At 36.2% G+C, this 21,885-nt stretch overlaps 1 protein-coding gene across 2 annotated transcripts in view; it reads right to left on the bottom strand.

Moving 5' to 3' along the window:
- The window catches only part of LOC125670577 (tachykinin-like peptides receptor 86C), a 47,043-nt gene that overhangs the window by 2,319 nt on the left and 22,839 nt on the right, over positions 1-21,885 (bottom strand). For both annotated transcript variants that reach the window (XM_048905811.2, XM_048905810.2), the window contains exon 3: positions 2,502-2,720. In XM_048905811.2, coding sequence (XP_048761768.1) covers positions 2,502-2,720 — 219 coding nt within the window. The remainder of the gene's footprint in view (positions 1-2,501; positions 2,721-21,885) is intronic.

Here is a 21,885-nt window from a genome sequence, read left to right as displayed (position 1 = left end):
AAAACAGTTTAATATTGATTAGCTTAACCAATGCAAACAACGTGGCTCTGACTTTAGAGAGATTTCTAACTTTGAGTGAGAGGGGAAGATAACGAACAGTGATCAATCTCAAAATAGATAATTGCGCAAACACGGAACCCTGGACACACCAGAGGTGGAATCAGGTGTCTAGGAGGAGTAAGCATTCCCTATCGACCGGTCACACCCGCCGTGAACCCTATATCCTGATCAGGTTATCCATAGTCAAAATCAATAAAATCACAAGTGTAATGAACCTAATAAAGCTGACATTTATTTAACACCGTGTATTTGATTGCAATTTTATATGAAACTTTTTTTTTTTTTTTTTTTTTTTTTTTTTACAGAGGAATTATTTCTGTACTCAATTATTTAATGTAATGAAGATGCGAATGAACTTTTAGAATTTTTAAAAGCAAGAACTACATATAAACAAAACCTCCTGTTGGTATTTATATAAACTTATGAAAGAGATCAATGATGATTTAAGTATTTCTGTGTACATATGTATAACAATATTAAATCAAATGAAGCTGACGTACAGGTCCATAAAGGGAAGTTATAATGAGTACCCCCCTTTTAACTCACTTAAACAAAAACCAGTGTCAATGCAAGATTTTACGCCCGTCTTTTGGGAAGAATTGAACAGATACTCCCTATATTACATATATACAATTGTCATTATACTTCCATCCAAGTAAATTTGGCGTTTTCCTCATTTCAAAAAGCTAAAATATATATATAATTTAATAGGTCTTTTCGGTTTCTATCTACTTGCATGTTTTTAAAACTCTATAGCGTTCGGTGGAGGGTAAATGTAGACCGAGATGCGCCACAACGGTTCTTCCATACTGCGTAAAATCACAACGCCTAAATAACTATGACGTTGACATCACAATGACGTTACCGTTGATGCCACAATGTAAGATGAAGATAACGAACAGTGATCAACTCCTATAATACAAAATAGAGAGTTGGACAAACACGGACCCCTGGACACTACAAAAGTGGTATCAGGTGCCTAGGAGGAGTAAGTATCCACTGTCGACCGGTCACACCCGCCATGAGCCCTATATCTTGATCAGGTAAACGGAGTTATCCGTAGTCAAAATCAGTGTGCAAAGAACGGTCTAACAATCGGCATGAAACACGTCAGACAGCATTTGACCCAATGATAGGTTATATATAATATCTGTCTCAAGGATTCACAGGAGAACATGTCAATTCTGCTACGCTAAAACTCTATGTTGTCCCAGGATGTCGACACCATATGGGGTAATGTAACGTGTAAATAAAGGATGTGTACAGTTGGACTGCTCGATATTCCGTGGTTACAGCCAATGAAATTGAAACAAATTATCTTGTTATGAATTTACAATCGTCTGCTTTTCGTTTGCAAAACAGGAAGCGTTGAGTTTGACCAAACGTTTTATCACCCATGATTGTCATGATTAACATCTTAATGTTTTCTCCCTTGGTTTGGCGGAATTGATTTTATTTAATCAAGGACCAAATGCCTAGTTTTTATTAAGGGTATGAAAATCGATGGACGCATGGAATAATTTGCATAATCATCATATTACGCAAATCATCCGTATGTTTCGCCGATAATGCAATTTATTCGTCTTATACCGTGATCATAAATAAGATTAAGCGAATCGGACACTTGGATTGTGAAGATGATTTTTAAATGTATTAGCCCAACCTGCTACATTATCACGTGTGGATTGTGTTTATCGAATGAAACAACAACAAATTTGTTATTTTACAACTAATAAGCAGTAGACATCCAGATTATATTTCAATATATTCCTACTCGAAACAGATAATTTACATTTTTTGAGACAACCGAAATAAAAGATGGAGGTGGTCAACAATATATGGCATGGAGTTTGGAGGCCGCCCTTGAGGCCCCCAGTGGGCCATCTGCCTAGCCAAAGATACATGTACATGTGCATTACAGCCATTTTTCGAAAACTTGGTGACCTGGTTGGGCCCCAAAGGGAGAGACAAATTCCCAGAAATCGCTAGATTTCAGCACAATTTTAATTTGTCTAAAAATAAAAAGGAATCATGCCTGTTGGTCATTTTCCGGTTATTTGAATTACGTTTCAGACTGCGTGAACTCATGGGGACCCAGGGCGCATTATAGCGCTTCATGAAAAGTATGTCGGCGTGAAGCGATGCTGTTCATACCCTCATGTATTTTATTTCTTATATTTACATTCTATTTTCATGCGGCGCTAACAAATCTCTCTCTTTCCTCGAAAGTGCCCCATGGCCCCGACGTCTAAGATGATTGGAATTTGTAAGGATGAAACATTCTAGAATTTACCGTTGTATGAATTCTGTCCTATGTACTCACAAAACTAACAGCTTCGACTGTTACTCTTTTCTCATACAGAACTTAAAAAACAATATGTAATAGATTTGGGGGAAGATATAATGAAATTATCTTTAAAAAATCTTCTTCAGTAACTTACTCTGAAATTTTCATTCATAAATGCATAAATCAGTGGATTGACAAAGGAATTGGACATTGCAAGCCAGTGGGCCACGAAGTAGAGATGACCAAGGACTTTGATTAAATTGTCGTCTGCTTGTCTGTCCATATTTGTCACTTCCATCACCAGGATAAACGTGTGCAGCGGAAGCCAGCACAGCCCAAAGAACATTACGATGGTAATCAGCATCTTTACCACCTGTAAAGTATAAAAAATTAGGCTTTAAAACGTTTTGGAGCAGAAGAATAATTTCTCAAACTTATCTTGTTGATGGTTTAAGGTGATGAGAATGTTACAAATGTACAAGTGTATGTAGACATGGACATTAACATCCAGTATCAAGGTTAAAGACGAATATATTGAGACAGTTGCGATCTTCTTTTATCAGAAGATATTTTTGCATTGTGTATGTGAATGTTTTGTGTTTACTGCATTTAGTATGACATTGTGTATTCACTTCCGAACACTAATGAAGTCTTGCTTCTCTGTTAAACAGCTGAAGAACGTGTAGCTTTAAATACAGGTACAGGGAAAACATCTCAAATATGTCCTAAGTTCAAGTTCCAGAACTATTTTCAGTGTTCGTTTATTCATATTTCAGAGCAAATGAACTGGCATGATTGGATTTTCGGGGTCTTTCGTCCTCCTGTTATTCTACTGTTTCTTATCATTAACGGTCCTTGAGGATCCGGGTTAGAATAGGTCCCCAGTACATCTTGCTTGTCGTAAGAGGCGACTAAATGGGGCGGTCCTTCGGATGAGACAGCAAAAACCAGGGTCTCGTGTCACAGCAGGTGTGGCACGATAAAGATTCATCCCTGTTTAAAGGCCATAAGCGCCGAGCATAGGTCTAAATTTTGCTGCCCTTCATCGGCAATGGTGACGTCTCCATATGAGTGAAGTATTCTCTTTGAAAGCGGGACGTTAACCAATATAAAACCAACCAGCCATCTTATCATTAACGTTTCAGTCGGAAGACATTAATGTTTTCAAACTTTCCCCGCTTTTTTGACAAGAAACATTCTCAGAAATAGTTCAATGGATAACACCCTGGGATTGTAAGCTTTTTGCAGGGGTGTCTTCTGCTCGTCAAATATAGGCGATTTTTTGCTTATAAAAAGGGACAATATGTTCTCGCAATTTCTTAGAAAACCATAACAGATTGCACGTTTTATGAATGACAGACCCCGAGAAGTGGGTGAGCCCAGTAGGGTTAAACGTGTCACTTCTGGTTGTCACCGGAAGTAAACAAACGAAACGATTGATTGATTGTATCTTGCTTAACGTCTCGCTTGAGAATTTTTCACTCATATGGAAACGTCATCAAGACCGGTGAAGGGCTGCAAAATTAGGCCTATGCTCGGCGCTCACGGCCATTGAGCAGTGAGGGTTCTTCAGCGTGCCACACCTACTGTGACACGGGACATCCGATTTTAAGGTCATCCCCGAGGACCCGTGACAACGAAAATTTCAACTTTTTTGTTAGTTATGGCTTCCAAACAGGCAGTTGTGTAACGGAATACATAAGTTTCTAATTCTATTCTTCTTATATGTTTTGTTAGTGCGATTTCTCAAAAGAGTTTGATTTTTTCTTTCTTTTTAAATTTACAGAAGTGATAGAACATGCTTGTTCTATTTTTTTTGACAAGTTTATGAAAATTTGGGTATTAACACTTCCTGTGCGAATATAAAACCCGTTTTCTGATTTTCTGTACCCTTTTGTCCGCTTCAAATAAGTGATTTGACTGTTCAACTAACACTCTATCACTATTGCTTACCGTTTAGGTAGGAAAATCCCAAAATGAAAATAGTCACTAAATTTTCCGTTCAAATAATGACTTCTATATTGGAACTCTTCAATTTCGGGAGATAAGATATTACACCATGGAAGTCATCATTTGAACAGAAAACTTAGTGATGTTTATTTTATGAAATGTACATACTTAGACGGTAAGTAATACAACATTAATAGTGATAGAGAGTTAGTTGAACAGTCAAATCAGTTATTTTAAGCGGACAGCAGTGTCACCTAAGTGCACATTAATTGCTAGAACCGACCGAAGCTGAGAGTAAATTTCCAGACATGAGTTATGAAGGACTGCTCCGAGATTCGGTGAAGGCGCAAGTCCAAATATTCAGCCGAATCTCAGCCGAGATTAGTAAAACACCGGATTGAACTAGTTACAACAAACATTTATTTATTGTCTATGATAGAAACTATAGGTAATTTTGCGCTTTATAAATGAATAAAATAATAATGATAATAATAAAGCAATGTCGATTTCAAAAGAAATATAAGAGTACAGTGAATGTAAAATACATAAGCAAATATCAGTAAAACTTTCTAATGTTTTTTATTGATATGGCTTTTACTTCCTTAGTTTATGAAAAGTTTCATCGAAAAATGACACACTTCAGAACGAAAGTAGATATTATCAGTCCCAAACTATGTTTCATGAAAACTTAAGACAAAGGCATGCATGCACATGTGCTTCTTTCTGATTGGCTAAAATTCAATGGTTGTAAATCCCTGACTTTTTCATGATATACGCGTACTTTGAAATCCAACGCTTGCATATGCTTTAGTGTTAATACAGTTTGAAATCATTCATATAGAATGGCATATGAATGATGGCGGACTGTAAAGCATATCTTTTAAACTGCTAAGATTCTGTGATGAATCTGTTCCAACTGCCATTCTAAATCTGTCAATCAAACGAAAGACCCACTCACTGCTCGTAACGAGATATCATCCATATACATGTACATGTATTTTATTCAGTATATTGTTTGTATATATTGACTAATGCATGTAGTATACTACATAGCTGTCACTGAAAATCCTATACCGAACAATCTCAATTGGGTTCTGAATAGTTATATCTATGGACGAAGAAATTTTATCATTGAGGTATCACGATTAATGGACCATATTGACAACAGTTCAAGCCCTTTGATGAGCTCTGTTTTCACAATATCAAGTCAATTCTGAATGATTTATTTTAAAGGATTGACAAGGAAATGTCTAAAGTATTCAAATGCCGCCGAAATCGAAGATTCGAGGGCATCAAGCTTTTGACCTGTCTGTCTGTGGCAAAAACTTTAACCTTGGTCATATCTTTTACACCATAAGACGTAGACCTTTCATATTTGGTAGTATGTGTATTCCTTATGGCAAGACCTTTCCATTGACACCAAAATGTTTGACCTGGTGACCATAACATTGACCTTTGACCAATTTTTAGAAAATTCAAATATAAATCATATCATTCAAATCGTAGGAGGTACTGTTTTTATATTAAACATGAGCATTTTTGTGAGAAGACCTTTCCAACAATACCAGATTTGGTGACTTTCATATGCCATTGACTTAGTTTTTGGAAATTTTCAACAACAAAAAAGTTTAACCCTGGTCATATATTTTACAGCATAAGAGGTGCAGCTTTCATATTTGGCATGTGCATTCCTTGTGATGAAATATTTGACCTGATCACCTTTACGCTGACCTATTACCTAAGTTTAGAAAATTCTAATATAAGCCATATCTTTTAAACCGTAAGGCGCTGTTTTCATATTTATTTTGCGCATTTCTTGTGAGAAGACCTTTCCATTGGTACCAAATTTGTTGACCTTGTGACCTTGAAAGTTACCTTTAACCTACTTTGAAAATTATTCACTAAAATGTAATTCGGAGGCATCAGTTTTCCACACATTTATAGTTGTGACCAAATGAGTGGTCCAAAATTCACATTTCGAAGATGTTCTTTTATTTGCCATTAGCTTGCTTCTAATTCCAATCGGTGAACAGTCCACCTATTTGTGTATAGTAATTCTCTTTACAGACAGGAAAGTCTCAATAGACCAACAAAGTCCACACCAGAACATAATTTTGTCAATCAACATGCTTTATGTCATAAAAGTACATAATCCCTGAACAGAATATTAGTAGTTTCTCCCCACAATGCAATAATGTGTTGCCTGGTGATTAACAATTTGGTTTTATCTTCAGGCAAATCACAAACGTTCGATTACTCCTCTGAAATGACAAAAAAGGAGAGTTTTCCAGTCTTTCTAACTAGTTTTGGTATTCAAAACCTATATAAGTTTATTTGTCTCTTTCTTTATGTATAGTCATTATACATGTACGTTTTGTTAACCATTTAGCCAATGGTTACTGAAATTGTTTTCCGTTTACTTGAAATGTCACAAAATGTGTCAAAAAAGGTAATTTCTTGACATGGACTTAGCTGAATCCAGAGATCATATTCATATTCTAGGGTCCTAAATCAAACCATTGCGTGTTCAAATTCTGCAAACAAATTTAGAGAGAGAGAGAGATATTAACAATCTAATGCAATAATAAAAATGAAATATGGGATATTGTGTGCTTAACAAGGCATTCGTTCGCATATCACGGGCGAAATAAACGAATTAAAGGAGGTAAACTGATCACTAGAGCTTTATCGAATTGGAATGGTCGCTTTATCTTCACACAAAATGCTTTAGAACCTCCATCGCTGACAACTGCCTGCGAGGCTCATTTCGACCTGCTTCAATTCTCCGATACTTTAACGGTGTTTGACAGTTTTATGTAAATTCCAAAAACTAAAACTACAAATAAAAATTACTGTAATGTTGCATAATGAAAGAAATGGCATGTCTGTTGTGTTTGTTCCCGAGAAAGTGTATCCATGCGTCAAATAAAACTGTGATATACAACAACTCTCGCCGTCCAGCCGAGTAAAACCAAGTGATCTAATCATTTCAGCCGGGGTTTTTTTAAAAAAGGGTTACGACATAGCTGGACAGTTATACATAACCCAGACACGTTTGTTTAATGAAAACAGAATATTTGTTTCAACAGATCCTGTAAATATTTAGGGATGCCCTCCCGAACTGTTTAACACTCATAGATGTGTATTTAAAGAATGAAAAATACTCTTTCTCCCAACGTTTCTGGCATTGGAGCTTCAAAGTGCGTTAGCTTTTAACAGCACAAGCTGGTGCCACATTGCATGGAGCGACATCGCGATCTATTTCATCGTCTGCTTGTTCTCTCCAAACAATATGTAGTTTATTTGCTTTGATCGTTATGAAATCCTTTATTCTTTGCAAAGAAATTAAAAGACTCCTAAACGTTAACACAAGTAGGTAAGCAGTTCAAACTTCTAACATTCTGCAATATTTGTTACTAATGTACGTGAATGGAAACGCTTATGTGAACATTATATGTAGTTTCTGATTTCTTCTTAACCTGTCTCACCGAATTTGCACTCGAGATCATTCAGCAAATGGGTTAATTTCTTGAATATCCACAATTTCAATTCTTTTTTTCTTCATGATTATATTAGAAGTTTCTACTTAAGGTTTGTCTTTAGACGTAATGAAAGTTCATTTTAAAAAGTTATTGTACGCATTTGTACATACGTGTACATTATCCTTGAACACTTTGTCGAATAATTTTGCTAAAACAAAATTGGCATTTCTGAAAGTTGCAAAATAACGTCCAATTAATCAAAGATGTCTCCAAATATATTTTTGAACCACTTAGGGGACTTGCACACAACAAATTAGATGATCGCCTTTGATAAAAAAAAAATTGTGTATGAAAAATTCCTATTTCTATGATTTTTTTCCTGCTGTAAGAGAGAACTAGGTTTAATACATGCATAAAATATTTCTAATTTTAAGCAGAAATATAAGGAAGAAATTTGATGAGGAGAATACCGTATATTGACTAATATTACAAAGACTTAATGAGAACAGTCCATGATCAAAAAAAAAAAGAAAAGATGGTGAATATTAATCATCACTGTCAGTTCTATCAGTAAACATATTCATCTATGCAAAAGTTTGAAAATTAAATATCTAACATTTTTGCCTATTTTGAATTTTTTAGGAATTGGAAAAATGGCGTGGATATGAGGACATACCTTGTGATATCATAATATACAATTTCACCGTAAAAATTGTGCCATAATAATAGACCCGTAATCAGGATGCGCTTTTTATGATATTCTGATATTTTATAGATGCCGGAGAGTGAATAGCATCAGCTTTTAAATTGGATCTTGCCCCTTAGGATGGACATAAATCAGGAGGGGAGGGGGGGGGGGGTACGGGGGAGAACCTTCATTTTCCGTTACTTATGCATGCAAAGTAAGATAAATTGTCTATTTTCGACAGCAATATTGAATGGTAAGAATGTAAGCTTGAACTGGTAAAATAAACATATGAAGTGAAGAACAAATTCCCCACCCCCACGATTTAGGATTTTGAAGGTTGGGCAAAAGATAATTTTGATAATTGTGAATTCAAATTTTCCGACTACCCACCCCCACCCCATTCCCCTGAAGAAAAAAAGATGTTACGTGCCTGCTATGGATGATATTACATGAGATAATGCTTTTGTTATGTATTACCCACTGTGATTACATGAGATAATGCTTTTGTTATGTATTACCCACTGTGATTACATGAGATAATGCTTTTGTTATGTATTACCCACTGTGATTACATGAGATAATGCTTTTGTTATGTATTACCCACTGTGATTACATGAGATAATGCTTTTGTTATGTATTACCCACTGTGATTACATGAGATAATGCTTTTGTTATGTATTACCCACTGTGATTACATGAGATAATGCTTTTGTTATGTATTACCCACTGTGAATATAATGCTTAGATACATGTACTTTTATTATTATTATATAGTTGTACTTTGTGAGTGTTCGCTTCAAATCGAATTAACTCTTAAGTTCTCCTTTTTCGAAAACGGACCAATACATTGATATATAGACTTTGTTCCTGTTAGATTTATGTGAAAATCAACACTTCATTCTATTCAGCCCAAGATACTTGTAAATTTCTAGCCCTATTCAGTTAATTTAATACACGTACTTTACTTCTCGGGTAGCCAAAGCATCGTATAGACCACGAAAAATGCTAATCGTTGTTTTATTACATGGATGAATAATTTAAAACATCGAAAAATAAAGCCTACAAAAAGACACCTGGCCAGACACCTTTGTATACAACTAATCTGTAACTTAGCAAAAGGTTATTAGAGACGTGAATTCTGATTGAATGATTTAAATATGAGATTGGATTGAATGTTACCGTAATTCACTTGTGATAGAAGTCATTTATAGTGTAAGGTCTAGTCGAAGTGAGTAGAGACGCGAATATTTTCGAATGATCAAAATTAATAATCCATCGTATAAATTTTGAAACTCTAAATTTACTTTTGGTCAAATGTTGGAAAACCCAAATGTTATGTTCACCTCGAGGAGACGTAGAATATGACGATCTCTCATTTCTAGATTGTTAGATACTCAGCCAATTGGAATTCGATAGTAACGGCAATTATTGAAGTAATCTTATACTTTGTATGAAAAGTGCAAATATCGAACAGTGATTAATGAAAAGTGAAGATAACGAACAGTGATCAATCTCATAACTCCTATAAGCAATACAAAATAGATAGTAAGAGAGCGGCCATTGAAGTTTAATTTCTGACGTCACACGGTCGGTTCCGGTTTATTTTATCAGCAGCCCCATCTTCACAGGTCAAGGGTTATTGATTCGTTACCTCATACTAACGCTTGACATCAGTCGCTATATAAAAGTTGGGCTCATTAGACCATTACGCTATCCACTATAAATAAAACATCCAATGAAATCACTGCATCTTGTTATGGTGTACATGGATACAAATGACGCCATCTCATACTGCTGTATTGATAAACACGCGCATTTACACCACTAATCACATTTATTATACCCCCGCAACAAGTTCTGGGGGGGGGGGTATACTGGAATCGGGTTGTCCGTCTGTCTGTCCGTCCGTCCGTCCGTCCGTCTGTAGACGCAATGGTTTCCGGGCTCTAAAGCATTATCCTTTCCACCTACCGTCACCATATCATATATATGGACTACCCATGGGATGAAGATGTTCCCTATCGATTTTGGGGTCAAAGGGTCAAAGGTCAAGCGCACTGGACATCGAAGTAGCAATGTGGTTTCCGGGCTCTAAAGCGTTATCCTTTCCACCTACAGTCACCATATCATACATATGGACTACCCATGGGATGAAGATGTTCCCTATCGATTTTGGGGTCAAAAGGTCAAAGGTCAAGTGCACTGGACATCGAAGAAGCAATATGGTTTCCGGGCTCTAAAGCGTTATCCTTTTCACCTACAGTCACCATATTATACATATGGACTACCCATGGGATGAAGATGTTCCCTATCGATTTTGGGGTCAAAAGGTCAAGCACACTGGACATCGATGTAGCAATATGGTTTCCGGGCTCTAAAGCGTTATCCTTTCCACCTACAGTTACCATATCATACATATGGACTACCAATGGGATGAAGATGTTCCCTATCGATTTTGGGGTCAAAAGGTCAAAGGTCACGCGCACTGGACATCGAAGTAGCAATATGGTTCGGTTTGTCATGCCATTTGTTTTTTACACTCAGAAAAGAGGTAATTTATACCTATTACCAACACCCTTTGGGAGATTGGGGTAAGCAGGGGATATTCTTAGTGAGCATTGCTCACAGTACCTCTTGTTGATAGTAGATCAAGTTTGGAAACCTTTTTGCTTAAGACAATATTGCTTAAACGATTGAAATAGCCATAACTGTAGGTATCAATACACGTGTTTTTATTTGAATCTCTCGCTTCGCGTTGATATAAATAGAACCACTTTCTCATTGGTTCCCACTCTTTTGTGGAAACAATCAGAACGAGCCCAACTTTTTGATAGTCACTGATGTCAAGGGTTAGTGCGAGATAATGAATCAATAGCCCTTGACTTGTGAAGATGCAGCAGCACTGTAAACATGACAAGTCACGAACAGTTAAGTTGGAGTCGTATGGTTTGAGCCCGTTCATTCGCAAGAAGAAATTGAGAGAAGAAGACGTTCAGTCGAGTCGCAGACCAGCCAGACGGTAAACGTTTCTTCATACAAGTGTCTAATTCCTCAACTTGTTATTACGAAAATGATGGATCCACAGTTTATATAGTCTTGACTTGGTTGGGTCAGGAATTTCGGGAAAAAACTTTTTCACACCTCCCCTTCGCAGTTGTGCAGTTAACAGATTGACAGGAAGGTATCATCTCATTCGTAAAATCTACCACATGCACATCTTTATGGAATGAGAGTACCAAACTCCCGCATACGTAACCCGGACGCAGTTTACCCAAGATTGAGTTGAGGTATAAATGTCTAGGTGCTGCGTGATTGGCTAATATCAAGAGCGAAATTATTTGGAATCGAAAGAAATATTATAGAGGTTCATATTAATTGTCATGATGAAAAATTATTGCACAAAATCGAGAAAAGACTGAGGAAATTACCATGGTAGGGATGAGCTTAAAATGAAGGGTGTAATTTACTGCAGATTGCTATGGGTTGTAAAAAAAAAAAAAAGTACAAATATGGCCTATAAAAGGCACGGGACCCTATATAATTTTTGTCGTTTTTTATCAACACTTGGAATGAAATTTGAAATGTTTGCGGTCATGGGAATTTCAATTTTTAACGTTTTCAAATTAGCACTGAATAGTTTGACTTTTCATCATATGATTAACCCTATCATTTATCATTTAATTTTTTGGGGGTTGCCTCTCCCTTTAGGCTTTAACATTTAGTATGAAGTCTATTTTGGATCTCCAATTCTATACGCGTATATCAAAGGTACAAAATAGTTTCATTTTTAAAAAGTTTATTGGTGTATACTTAAAATAAAAGAAGTGATTAAATGAAAAGGTTATATTTATTTTATAGATATTCTTTAGTAAACTTTAGACATATGATCATGTTTACGTGAACCATTGATCCACCTTTGATGCCGTGCCTTTTATAAAATGCAAATTACATAAACAGAAAACGCTCCTTATACTATTTATAACCTTCTTTGTAAGTTAGTATACATGAATTGGACACCTATGGGTATTTTATTGTTAAAAGTATCGGATGTAATGTGTGTTACTATTCACAGAATTACCATTTTCTTTGCGTCAATGAACATATTCTTCAGCATGTAGACAATTATCTGAATCGCAAAGTATGCAGTGACCAAATTACCGCGTCTTTAACTTTGTGCATGCCCCATTTAATTATTCCCAAGAGCAATCCTATAAACCACCATACTTCCTGTGAAATCTGTTTTACTGATAGATTGTACATAGTAGTTAATATGAGAATTCTCTAGTGGTACACGGTATAAATTTTGAAAGCAATTTACTGTGTTTTTATATCCTCGTAACAAAGTTGTATTCCAGATTCCAATGTCATTCTAGCTTCAACGATAGTCAGGAGGAAAAAATGATATCAGGATCAAAAGGCATAGTCCAAGTTATAGTTCTCATCAAACAGAATTAGTATGGATACTACATATGGAATAACATTTATTTCCGGCCTCTTGATGAGCTTTCGTGCGTTTGTTTGTTATACGTCCCGTCAAGAATTTCTCATGTAGCAACTATAGGTGAAGTGCCACAAATTTAGACCTATACATAGTGCAGCGAGGGTAGACCTATACATAGTGCTTAGGCCGCAGCAGCGAGACCTATACATAGTGCTTATACATAGTGCTTAGGCCGCAGCAGCGAGGATTTAGACCTATACATAGTGCTTAGGCCGCAGCAGCGAGGGTAGACCTATACATAGTGCTTAGGCCGCAGCAGCGAGGGTAGACCTATACATAGTGCTTAGGCCGCAGCAGCGAGGGTAGACCTATACATAGTGCTTAGGCCGCAGCAGCGAGGGTAGACCTATACATAGTGCTTAGGCCGCAGCAGCGAGGGTAGACCTATACATAGTGCTTAGGCCGCAGCAGCGAGGGTAGACCTATACATAGTGCTTAGGCCGCAGCAGCGAGGGTAGACCTATACATAGTGCTTAGGCCGCAGCAGCGAGGGTAGACCTATACATAGTGCTTAGGCCGCAGCAGCGAGGGTAGACCTATACATAGTGCTTAGGCCGCAGCAGCGAGGGTAGACCTATACATAGTGCTTAGGCCGCAGCAGCGAGGGTAGACCTATACATAGTGCTTAGGCCGCAGCAGCGAGGGTAGACCTATACATAGTGCTTAGGCCGCAGCAGCGAGGGTAGACCTATACATAGTGCTTAGGCCGCAGCAGCGAGGGTAGACCTATACATAGTGCTTAGGCCGCAGCAGCGAGGGTTCTTTATCGCGTAGGGACACGGATGTTTTAATGGTACATTCGCACTAATCGTATGAAGATAGTTTTGTTTCCAAACTGATGCTATGTTCACAGTATCACGATTCGCGTCATAATTGAAATCGTGGTCTTCATTGTGGACTTAACGTGGTGATCCTATCAAATCTTATCAGATCTTAAGGTCAGTCGTGACAATTGTGTCGATCGTAGAACATTTTTTGACTGTCAAATTTTTTTCTACGATCAACACGATTGATTTTCAGTCGTTATAATCGCATCAGATCGTATTGCATCGTAACAAAGCGCAACATATCGCATCTAATCGTGCTCCCAAATCGCGATGATACCAATCAATCTTAAGGTAAACACCACACTTTGTTGTGAAGTCCCACGATCTATCACGGTAGTTATAATATAAGCATACAGTAATGCTGCAAATGCCACATTGTCAACAACCTCAACGTCCGCCAATTTAGTGCTTGTGGGTTGTGTTGTTGACTTTCTAGATGTTAAAAAATGAAGTTAAATGGTCAATCGGGCTGTATAAATACCCGTTAGGGTCCAATCGTAACTCAGACAGTGATCATCTTCGATCCTGATCGTGAAAGACATCGTATAAGATCGAGGTCCAATCGTAAACTTGATCGGTACAATCTTATAACGTATGTGATTGTATCTGATCGTGACAAAAGAAATGTATCTATATCGTGACCTAACGGGATCAAAGTGCAACAAATCGTATAATAACGGATTAACTCGCATCATCTCGTATCAAAACCTGATATTCCAGAAAACTTCAGCTACGAATGGCCAATCGTGGCGTTCGTAACGGATCGCACGACAGTGTGAACCGGGCATGACATGGTTATGCATCTACATGTACATGTATAATGGCGATATGTAATACCTTATGTGACGTAAACTATTTAATTTCACCACCAGATAAAAGTAATAGGTCAAAATTTAAGTTCATTCTTGAATGATTTAACTTTCGGATATCTTTAGATGGCCTTATTTGTACAATGTATGCATTGTGCGCGCCATCTTCACATGTACAATGGCGTCGTTAAGTTTTGAGTTCATCGACTAAAGATATAGGAACAAGTATAGCTTTTTAACAAAGTTTGCCGTCTTTGGGAACAGCCTTATACAGTAAACTGATATAAATGTATGATATGCTGTAAGTATTTATATTCTTATTAAATGACCACATAATCAAACTTTTCTAACAGGGTAAATCTTATATAAAATCAATTAGAAAAAAAAACCTACTAGAAACTACTGTACAATATTTTTTCTAAGTATGACCTTGAAGTAGACATGATATTTGTACTAAAAATAGAAAGCATTGTTTTTTCTCAACCTCAAGGAAACAGCGAAAATCAGATATTCAGCTTGTTTAATTTTTCACACAGCAAGAAACAAAAACTACTAAGTAGCTGAAAATTGCCCAAATTTTATCATGGAGAATTTCAAGGTTTGCGTGCAAATAAAAGACCATATCTGCTATTTGTTGAATTATAGAAACGTTTTTGATAGTTGTTATGAATAAGATTAAAATGTTAGTTTCATTTTATTGCAATTTTTCTTTTTCTTCTCTTCGTTTTCTCTCTTTTTTTAAGATTGAAAATCTTACAAAATTGTTGAGTCGTACGTAAATTAGATCATCACGAAATTATCTCCCTAGTCTTGAACAGAATTTCAACCAATGAAATAAATTAGAATTTTCACATCATACATTTTCTTCCAACCACAAAGGAGAGGAAGTGTTTTGTCCGAAGACTGTAAAATACTTCAATTATATGATACTGTATTCCAAGGAAGACTGTAATAAGGACCTATCAGACTAACCTCATTATGCTAAATATTGTGTAAAACACCAAAGGGTAGTTCATTGCTGGAAATGCTCATAGGATAGTCACATGGTCAACACTCGGCTCGTTTCAGAAAGAGTTTAAAAAGACAGGTTGTATTTTGAAACTATTTTCTAAAACCATAGTTTTTTGTATGCATATTCAATATAAAAATATATTAAGACTTGTTTCATTTTATTCACAGAATGTGGTAGTACTGATATCTTTACTAAAATATTGCATTAAAATGGGAGTATTTGTACCTTTAATGAGACATCCGAAAGAATCGCTACTCTGCCGAGCGTTTGTCAGGAGAACAGTCACCACCTATTTTACGGTTTAGGTTCAACGCTACCGGTTAGAGAGACGATAAAAAGGGGATAGAAAAGTACCCATATGTATTAACCTATCTAGGTCAAAAGGTCAAGGTCATATTGCGATGGGATTGCTCCGCTATGTACCATGGAGTTTTTTTTAATTGTTTTTGATAACCTTTCTGTTTGTTTGTTTTTTCAAGAGGGCCGATTTTAGAAGATTAATAAATTCATAAAATAGATACATTTGTCTTGGCAAAATTAGATTGAGCTGAAACACAACATTGCCGCAACATGAAATTGAAACTATACGACGTTACAGTATTGAATAGTGTAAAAACTCAGCCTCAGGATAAACACGTCATTAGGTTTAATTAGAACAAGGCACAAAAATGAGGATTCAAATGAACCCTTCAAAATTTTATGCAAACGAAGCATAGAGACCGATAGAACACCTATTTATCGCTACATGTGGTCCGCACTTTTCGTAATTGATGATGCGGTACACATAAACTCTACGGAAAATGCGTGCCACTGGGACGATGACAACACAAAGTGTACATTTCAATTCATTTTACGAGTTTAAAGATATAGAAGAAGACATGATCAGAGAACGAGGAAGCACGGGTGAGTATAGAGGAGGAGTTTAAAGGTGCAGAATATATATATATATATATATATATGTATGTGTACTTGAAGAGAGAGATATACCACGTTTGAGTAATAAAAACCTAATCTGAGGGAACTCTGGGATCAGATTAGCTAATTTATTAAGAATAATTAAAAAATCATCAACCACACATGAGATTACTTAAAATCCACCGAGCAGTCATCACTGAACTCACCATGAAATCATATTCATTCCCTGTTTTTATTGACAATGTGGTTCTATAAATCGAGTAGGAAACAAATTATGAATGCCTCCAACAGGACTCTTTAAATTCGGTATTTTAAAATAAAGAATTAAAATATACGAATTTTGAATTAACTGACTGATTGCTTAGCTTCCTAAATCTTTATCAATGCAAAGATCGATGAAGAACTTCCGCTAGCTCCACCTAAATTCAATTTTAAAGAATTAGAGGCAGATGTTAAAACGGAATTTCAAAGTACACACGCGCGTTTAGATCTTCACTTAGTAGTTCACATCAAGTCATTTGAGGAGAAATAGAGTAAAACGCAGAGAGCAAGGGTAGGATTCAGGCATTGAAACTTCATTAAAAAAAATATATCTAAAGTCAAATAAATACAACCCGAAAATAGTTTAGGATTTTATTTTATATTTACGTTTCCAATGTTTTTGCCTTCGATATCTTTACATATAGCAATGACAGTCATTTTCCTCATGAATACTTTGTAGTTGTGGACAATGCGCGTATGAATCTTGATAAATATAAAACGTCTATTTCAAAGACTGGAGTTTCCAACAGAAATGAAACTAATGTGATTATAAGAAATGAATTACCCGCTTCATAAAAACTATGCTGACGTGAAGCGTTGCAGATCATTTCGTGTATTTTAAAAAAGAAATTATTTCTTATAGCAATCCTTTCTTGTCGACAGAATATTTATTTATATCAAGTGAAAGATCGCATTATATACGTACACGTCTGTAATGAATATGCTCGTCAAAATGGATTTTTTTTTTTTTTTTACCATGAAACGTTTTACGATTGGTATCATGATACACTTTTTAGGCTATTTTCTTTGAAATATTTCATGTTTCTCAAATTCCATCTTGTAATACCGCAATACGTGACACTTCCTACACAAATAAGCTACAAGTGATAATGAAATTTAATACATAATCTGAAAAAGACAAGAACTAGACAAGTGTAGGTGATCGTTGTCAAGTTTTGTGCTATTTTAGAACGCAATCGGAAATTCCCGAGACGTCGCATTTGTTAACTGGTTTGGTGATATGTCTTCAACAGATTTTGTCTCATTTTCCATTATATTTTGAAAAGTGGAAATCTGTACCATCTTCACAATTGTATTCCGTATCAGTTCTACAGAGAACAGCTTATATATTGAAACTAATACAGTATATATGTAGTTGTTATGCTCTCAAATGCAGCTCATATAGTGTAATGTTGATGATTACAATTAAGTTACAGAAAAGCTGTGTTTTAACATTTCCAATGCTTTATTGGACATCTTATCACCTCCTATTTCATTTCCTATCAAAATGGAAAAGGGCGCCTTGTGTAATAATGCTCTTAATTGATCCAAACCAAGTTTGCTAAGAAAATGTTTCCAATAAAATTGTTCAGTTATAAAACATTTTATCGCTTGATAAACTTTACAATGCGCGCGTTCTGTGATGACTCTCAAATTGCACCTTTATTGCTTCTTAATGTGAGGAATTTGAACTTTTTAGGGCTTTTTTCAAAATAGAGAATGGAAGATCGCAACCTTTATCTGTCTGCCCGGTACTTCACCATTACCATTTTCATTCGTCAATTAAATCTAATTTACTACTGTTTACGCAACATGCAGTATCAGATTAAATTTTAGATTGCTTTTGCAAAGACCAGTCATTATATCAATCGATAGGAAATGAAAACGTTTTCAAAGCTTGATTTGGCTTCAGTTTTATCTGAAGGAGGAAAGACAGAAATCTGTTCAAATCGTCACCTTCTTACCATTTATACATGTGACGTCATGACACTGAAAAGCGCATCCTAGCAGCTAACAGAGGTCTTGACTGAAGGTCGATACACACGATATAATGTAATATTATGATTAATCTTAAACGAATTTTGTCGCATGCAGTTTCATGTACACTTATAGCAATTCATATCATATAATTTTTCCTGCTCCTCTTTCAAAATGATCTATATCCCTTCAAAATTCTACAAACATTTCATGGTTCCATTTAATAGAGAGAGAGAGAGAGGGGGGGGGGGGGGGGGGAGACGGGTTATAAATAGGATAATCATCGTTTTAAGTTTTCAAAGACACTAATAGTAAAATTTAACTGACAGTTAAATGTACGAGTTAATGACAAGTTAAGTTTAGTTAAAGTTAACTAACCTTCGTGCAAATGAGGACCCAGTTGCACGGTTAGTTAACTTTAACTGAATTAACTTGCCCAAGGAGCCCTTCTTTCTTGACTACCTTCACTTCATCTTCCGTTATAATTACATGCAAAGTAACATAAAATTAACGATTACCCCCCCCCCTTTGATAGAATTTACTGAATGATGAAAATGTAAACATAGACTGAAGAATTGAACCTAAGTAGCAAGGGTCAACCCCCTTCCCATTTCCAACAATTTAGGATTTTGAATTTTGGAGAAAAGAACTATTATGATAGTCGGGTGTGGTATTTTTTAATGAAATGTATGTTTACGTTTATTTTCGGAGTTGTAGCAGGGATAGGATGGGTCAAAATAGGTAGGTGCTGTGTCCTGTCCTCAAGCACCTGTGGGTGACAATGCCTTTCTATGTGTCTGCTTCCTGTCCAACTTTTCACAACACAACATGCTTGGATGACTTGTATAGCTGATTGATTACTACGACAAAATTGCATGCATTTCAAATTGAAATAGACCACTGCTCTATTCTAAAAAAGAATTGCATGTACAATCGCATGAAACTTCCGTCAAATTACCCAGTTTTTAGAACAAGTGCAAGATCCTTGAACTTTTCATTCAATTCAAACCAAGCAGCAACTGCATGGACGTGTATCAAATAATGAATCTACTGGCACACAACCCCACCCCAACCGAAAACAAATTCAAACTATCACCAAATCATTAGCATATTCTCCTTTATTGACAAATTACATTGTACGGTATTTGACAGGCGGTAGATGTTTTTGTGTTGACATTTCCGTGCACTTTAGAGAGACGCGCAATATTCTTACAAAAGCACGGGACGAATTAAGCGGCAATCGGAATCTCGTTACTTTCGGCATGCTTACCGGGTTCATCTCCCTCCCCTTAGGTACTTTCCTGTTACTTTCATTATCATAGTATTTGCAGCATCCAAGAGAAGCATGATTTAGGTATTTTCGGTTGTAAATTTGTTTCGTTTTTGTAAACACATCTTTAACATAGCTTACCAAGGGGAGGAGGTACATGTACTTATGTTTAGTTATAAACATTTCTTTACCTTTTTTTCTATTGATTTTTATACTCTTTTAAGAGACGACTGGTATGAAAACAGCGTTGCTTGGTGTTTGAGACTTTCAACATCGTGTCAAAGCGCAATAGACAGGTGTGTTACAGGCACGTGGCATCGTTTTTCACAGGGGGTGGGGTAACCGGAGAAGAAGTTGACATCACAGTTTGAAAATTTCGACAGGCATTAAGGGGTGGGTGGAGGTAACTCCGACCAATTCGTGTATATGGGAGGGGAAGGGCAAGGGTTGATCCTTACGTAAGGGTTCAATTCATCGGTTCAAGCTTACATTTCCACTACCATTCACTACTACTATTAACATTAGGGGGACAGGCAACCAGCCAATAAGTAGAACTTTCCTTGTGGAAAAAAATAACGAGTTTTATGTGTAAAATATCGAGGAAAGCACGTTTCTTCACCACGCACCCGACATCAGAAATTGACAGTCATGGATATTTCAAACAGAAGCCATGGTAGGCGTGGGCCAAACCTCACTCCTATGATCGTGCATATATGTACATGTAGGTGTCGTGCAAAGGTGGAAAATTGTGATACATCACCTAAAGCTGGTGACGTACCTACATGAGTGAAAACTAAAATATCACAGACAGAACATTGATTTAGTCGCATTACAGAGAAGCATATTGATATGACAAGTGGAACTAGAGTTCTCTTACAAAGATTCTTAAGTTTTGCAACTCAGACTCAAATAGGTAAGAATTGAACGAGATGCCCATGACCTCAATGTTAGAATTACACATATGAACGAGGCGTTAGTGGCTTCAATGTTAGCAATACACACATGAAGGAGACGCCCATGACCTCAATGTGTGAGAATTACACACATAAGCCTCAATGTGAGAATTACACACATAAGCCTCAATGTGAGAATTACATACATAAGCCTCAATGTTAGAATTACATACATAAGCCTCAATGTTAGAATTACACAAATAAGCCTCAATGTTAGAATTACACACATAAGCCTCAATGTGAGAATTACACACATAAGCCTCAATGTTAGAATTACACAAATAAGCCTCAATGTGAGAATTACACACATAAGTCTCAATGTGAGAATTACACACATAAGCCTCAATGTGAGAATTATACACATAAGCCTCAATGTTAGAATTACACACATAAGCCTCAATGTTAGAATTACACACATAAGCCTCAATGTTAGAATTACACACATAAGCCTCAATGTGAGAATTACACACATAAGCCTCAATGTTAGAATTACATACATAAGCCTCAATGTGAGAATTACACACATAAGTCTCAATGTGAGAATTATACACATAAGCCTCAATGTTAGAATTACACACATAAGCCTCAATGTTAGAATTACATACATAAGCCTCAATGTTAGAATTACACAAATAAGCCTCAATGTGAGAATTACACACATAAGTCTCAATGTGAGAATTATACACATAAGCCTCAATGTTAGAATTACACACATAAGCCTCAATGTTAGAATTACACACATAAGCCTCAATGTTAGAATTACATACATAAGCCTCAATGTTAGAATTACACACATACGCCTCAATGTGAGAATTACACACATAAGCCTCAATGTTAGAATTACACACATAAGCCTCAATGTGAGAATTACACACATAAGCCTCAATGTTAGAATTACACACATAAGCCTCAATGTGAGAATTACACACATAAGCCTCAATGTTAGAATTACACACATAAGCCTCAATGTTAGAATTACACACATAAGCCTCAATGTGAGAATTACATACATAAGCCTCAATGTTAGAATTACACACATAAGTCTCAATGTGAGAATTACACACATAAGCCTCAATGTGAGAATTATACACATAAGCCTCAATGTTAGAATT

This window comes from Ostrea edulis, chromosome 4 (assembly GCF_947568905.1).
Source record: "Ostrea edulis chromosome 4, xbOstEdul1.1, whole genome shotgun sequence".
NCBI classification, from domain to species: domain Eukaryota; kingdom Metazoa; phylum Mollusca; class Bivalvia; order Ostreida; family Ostreidae; genus Ostrea; species Ostrea edulis.
This window is presented reverse-complemented; position numbering and strand designations above follow the sequence as displayed.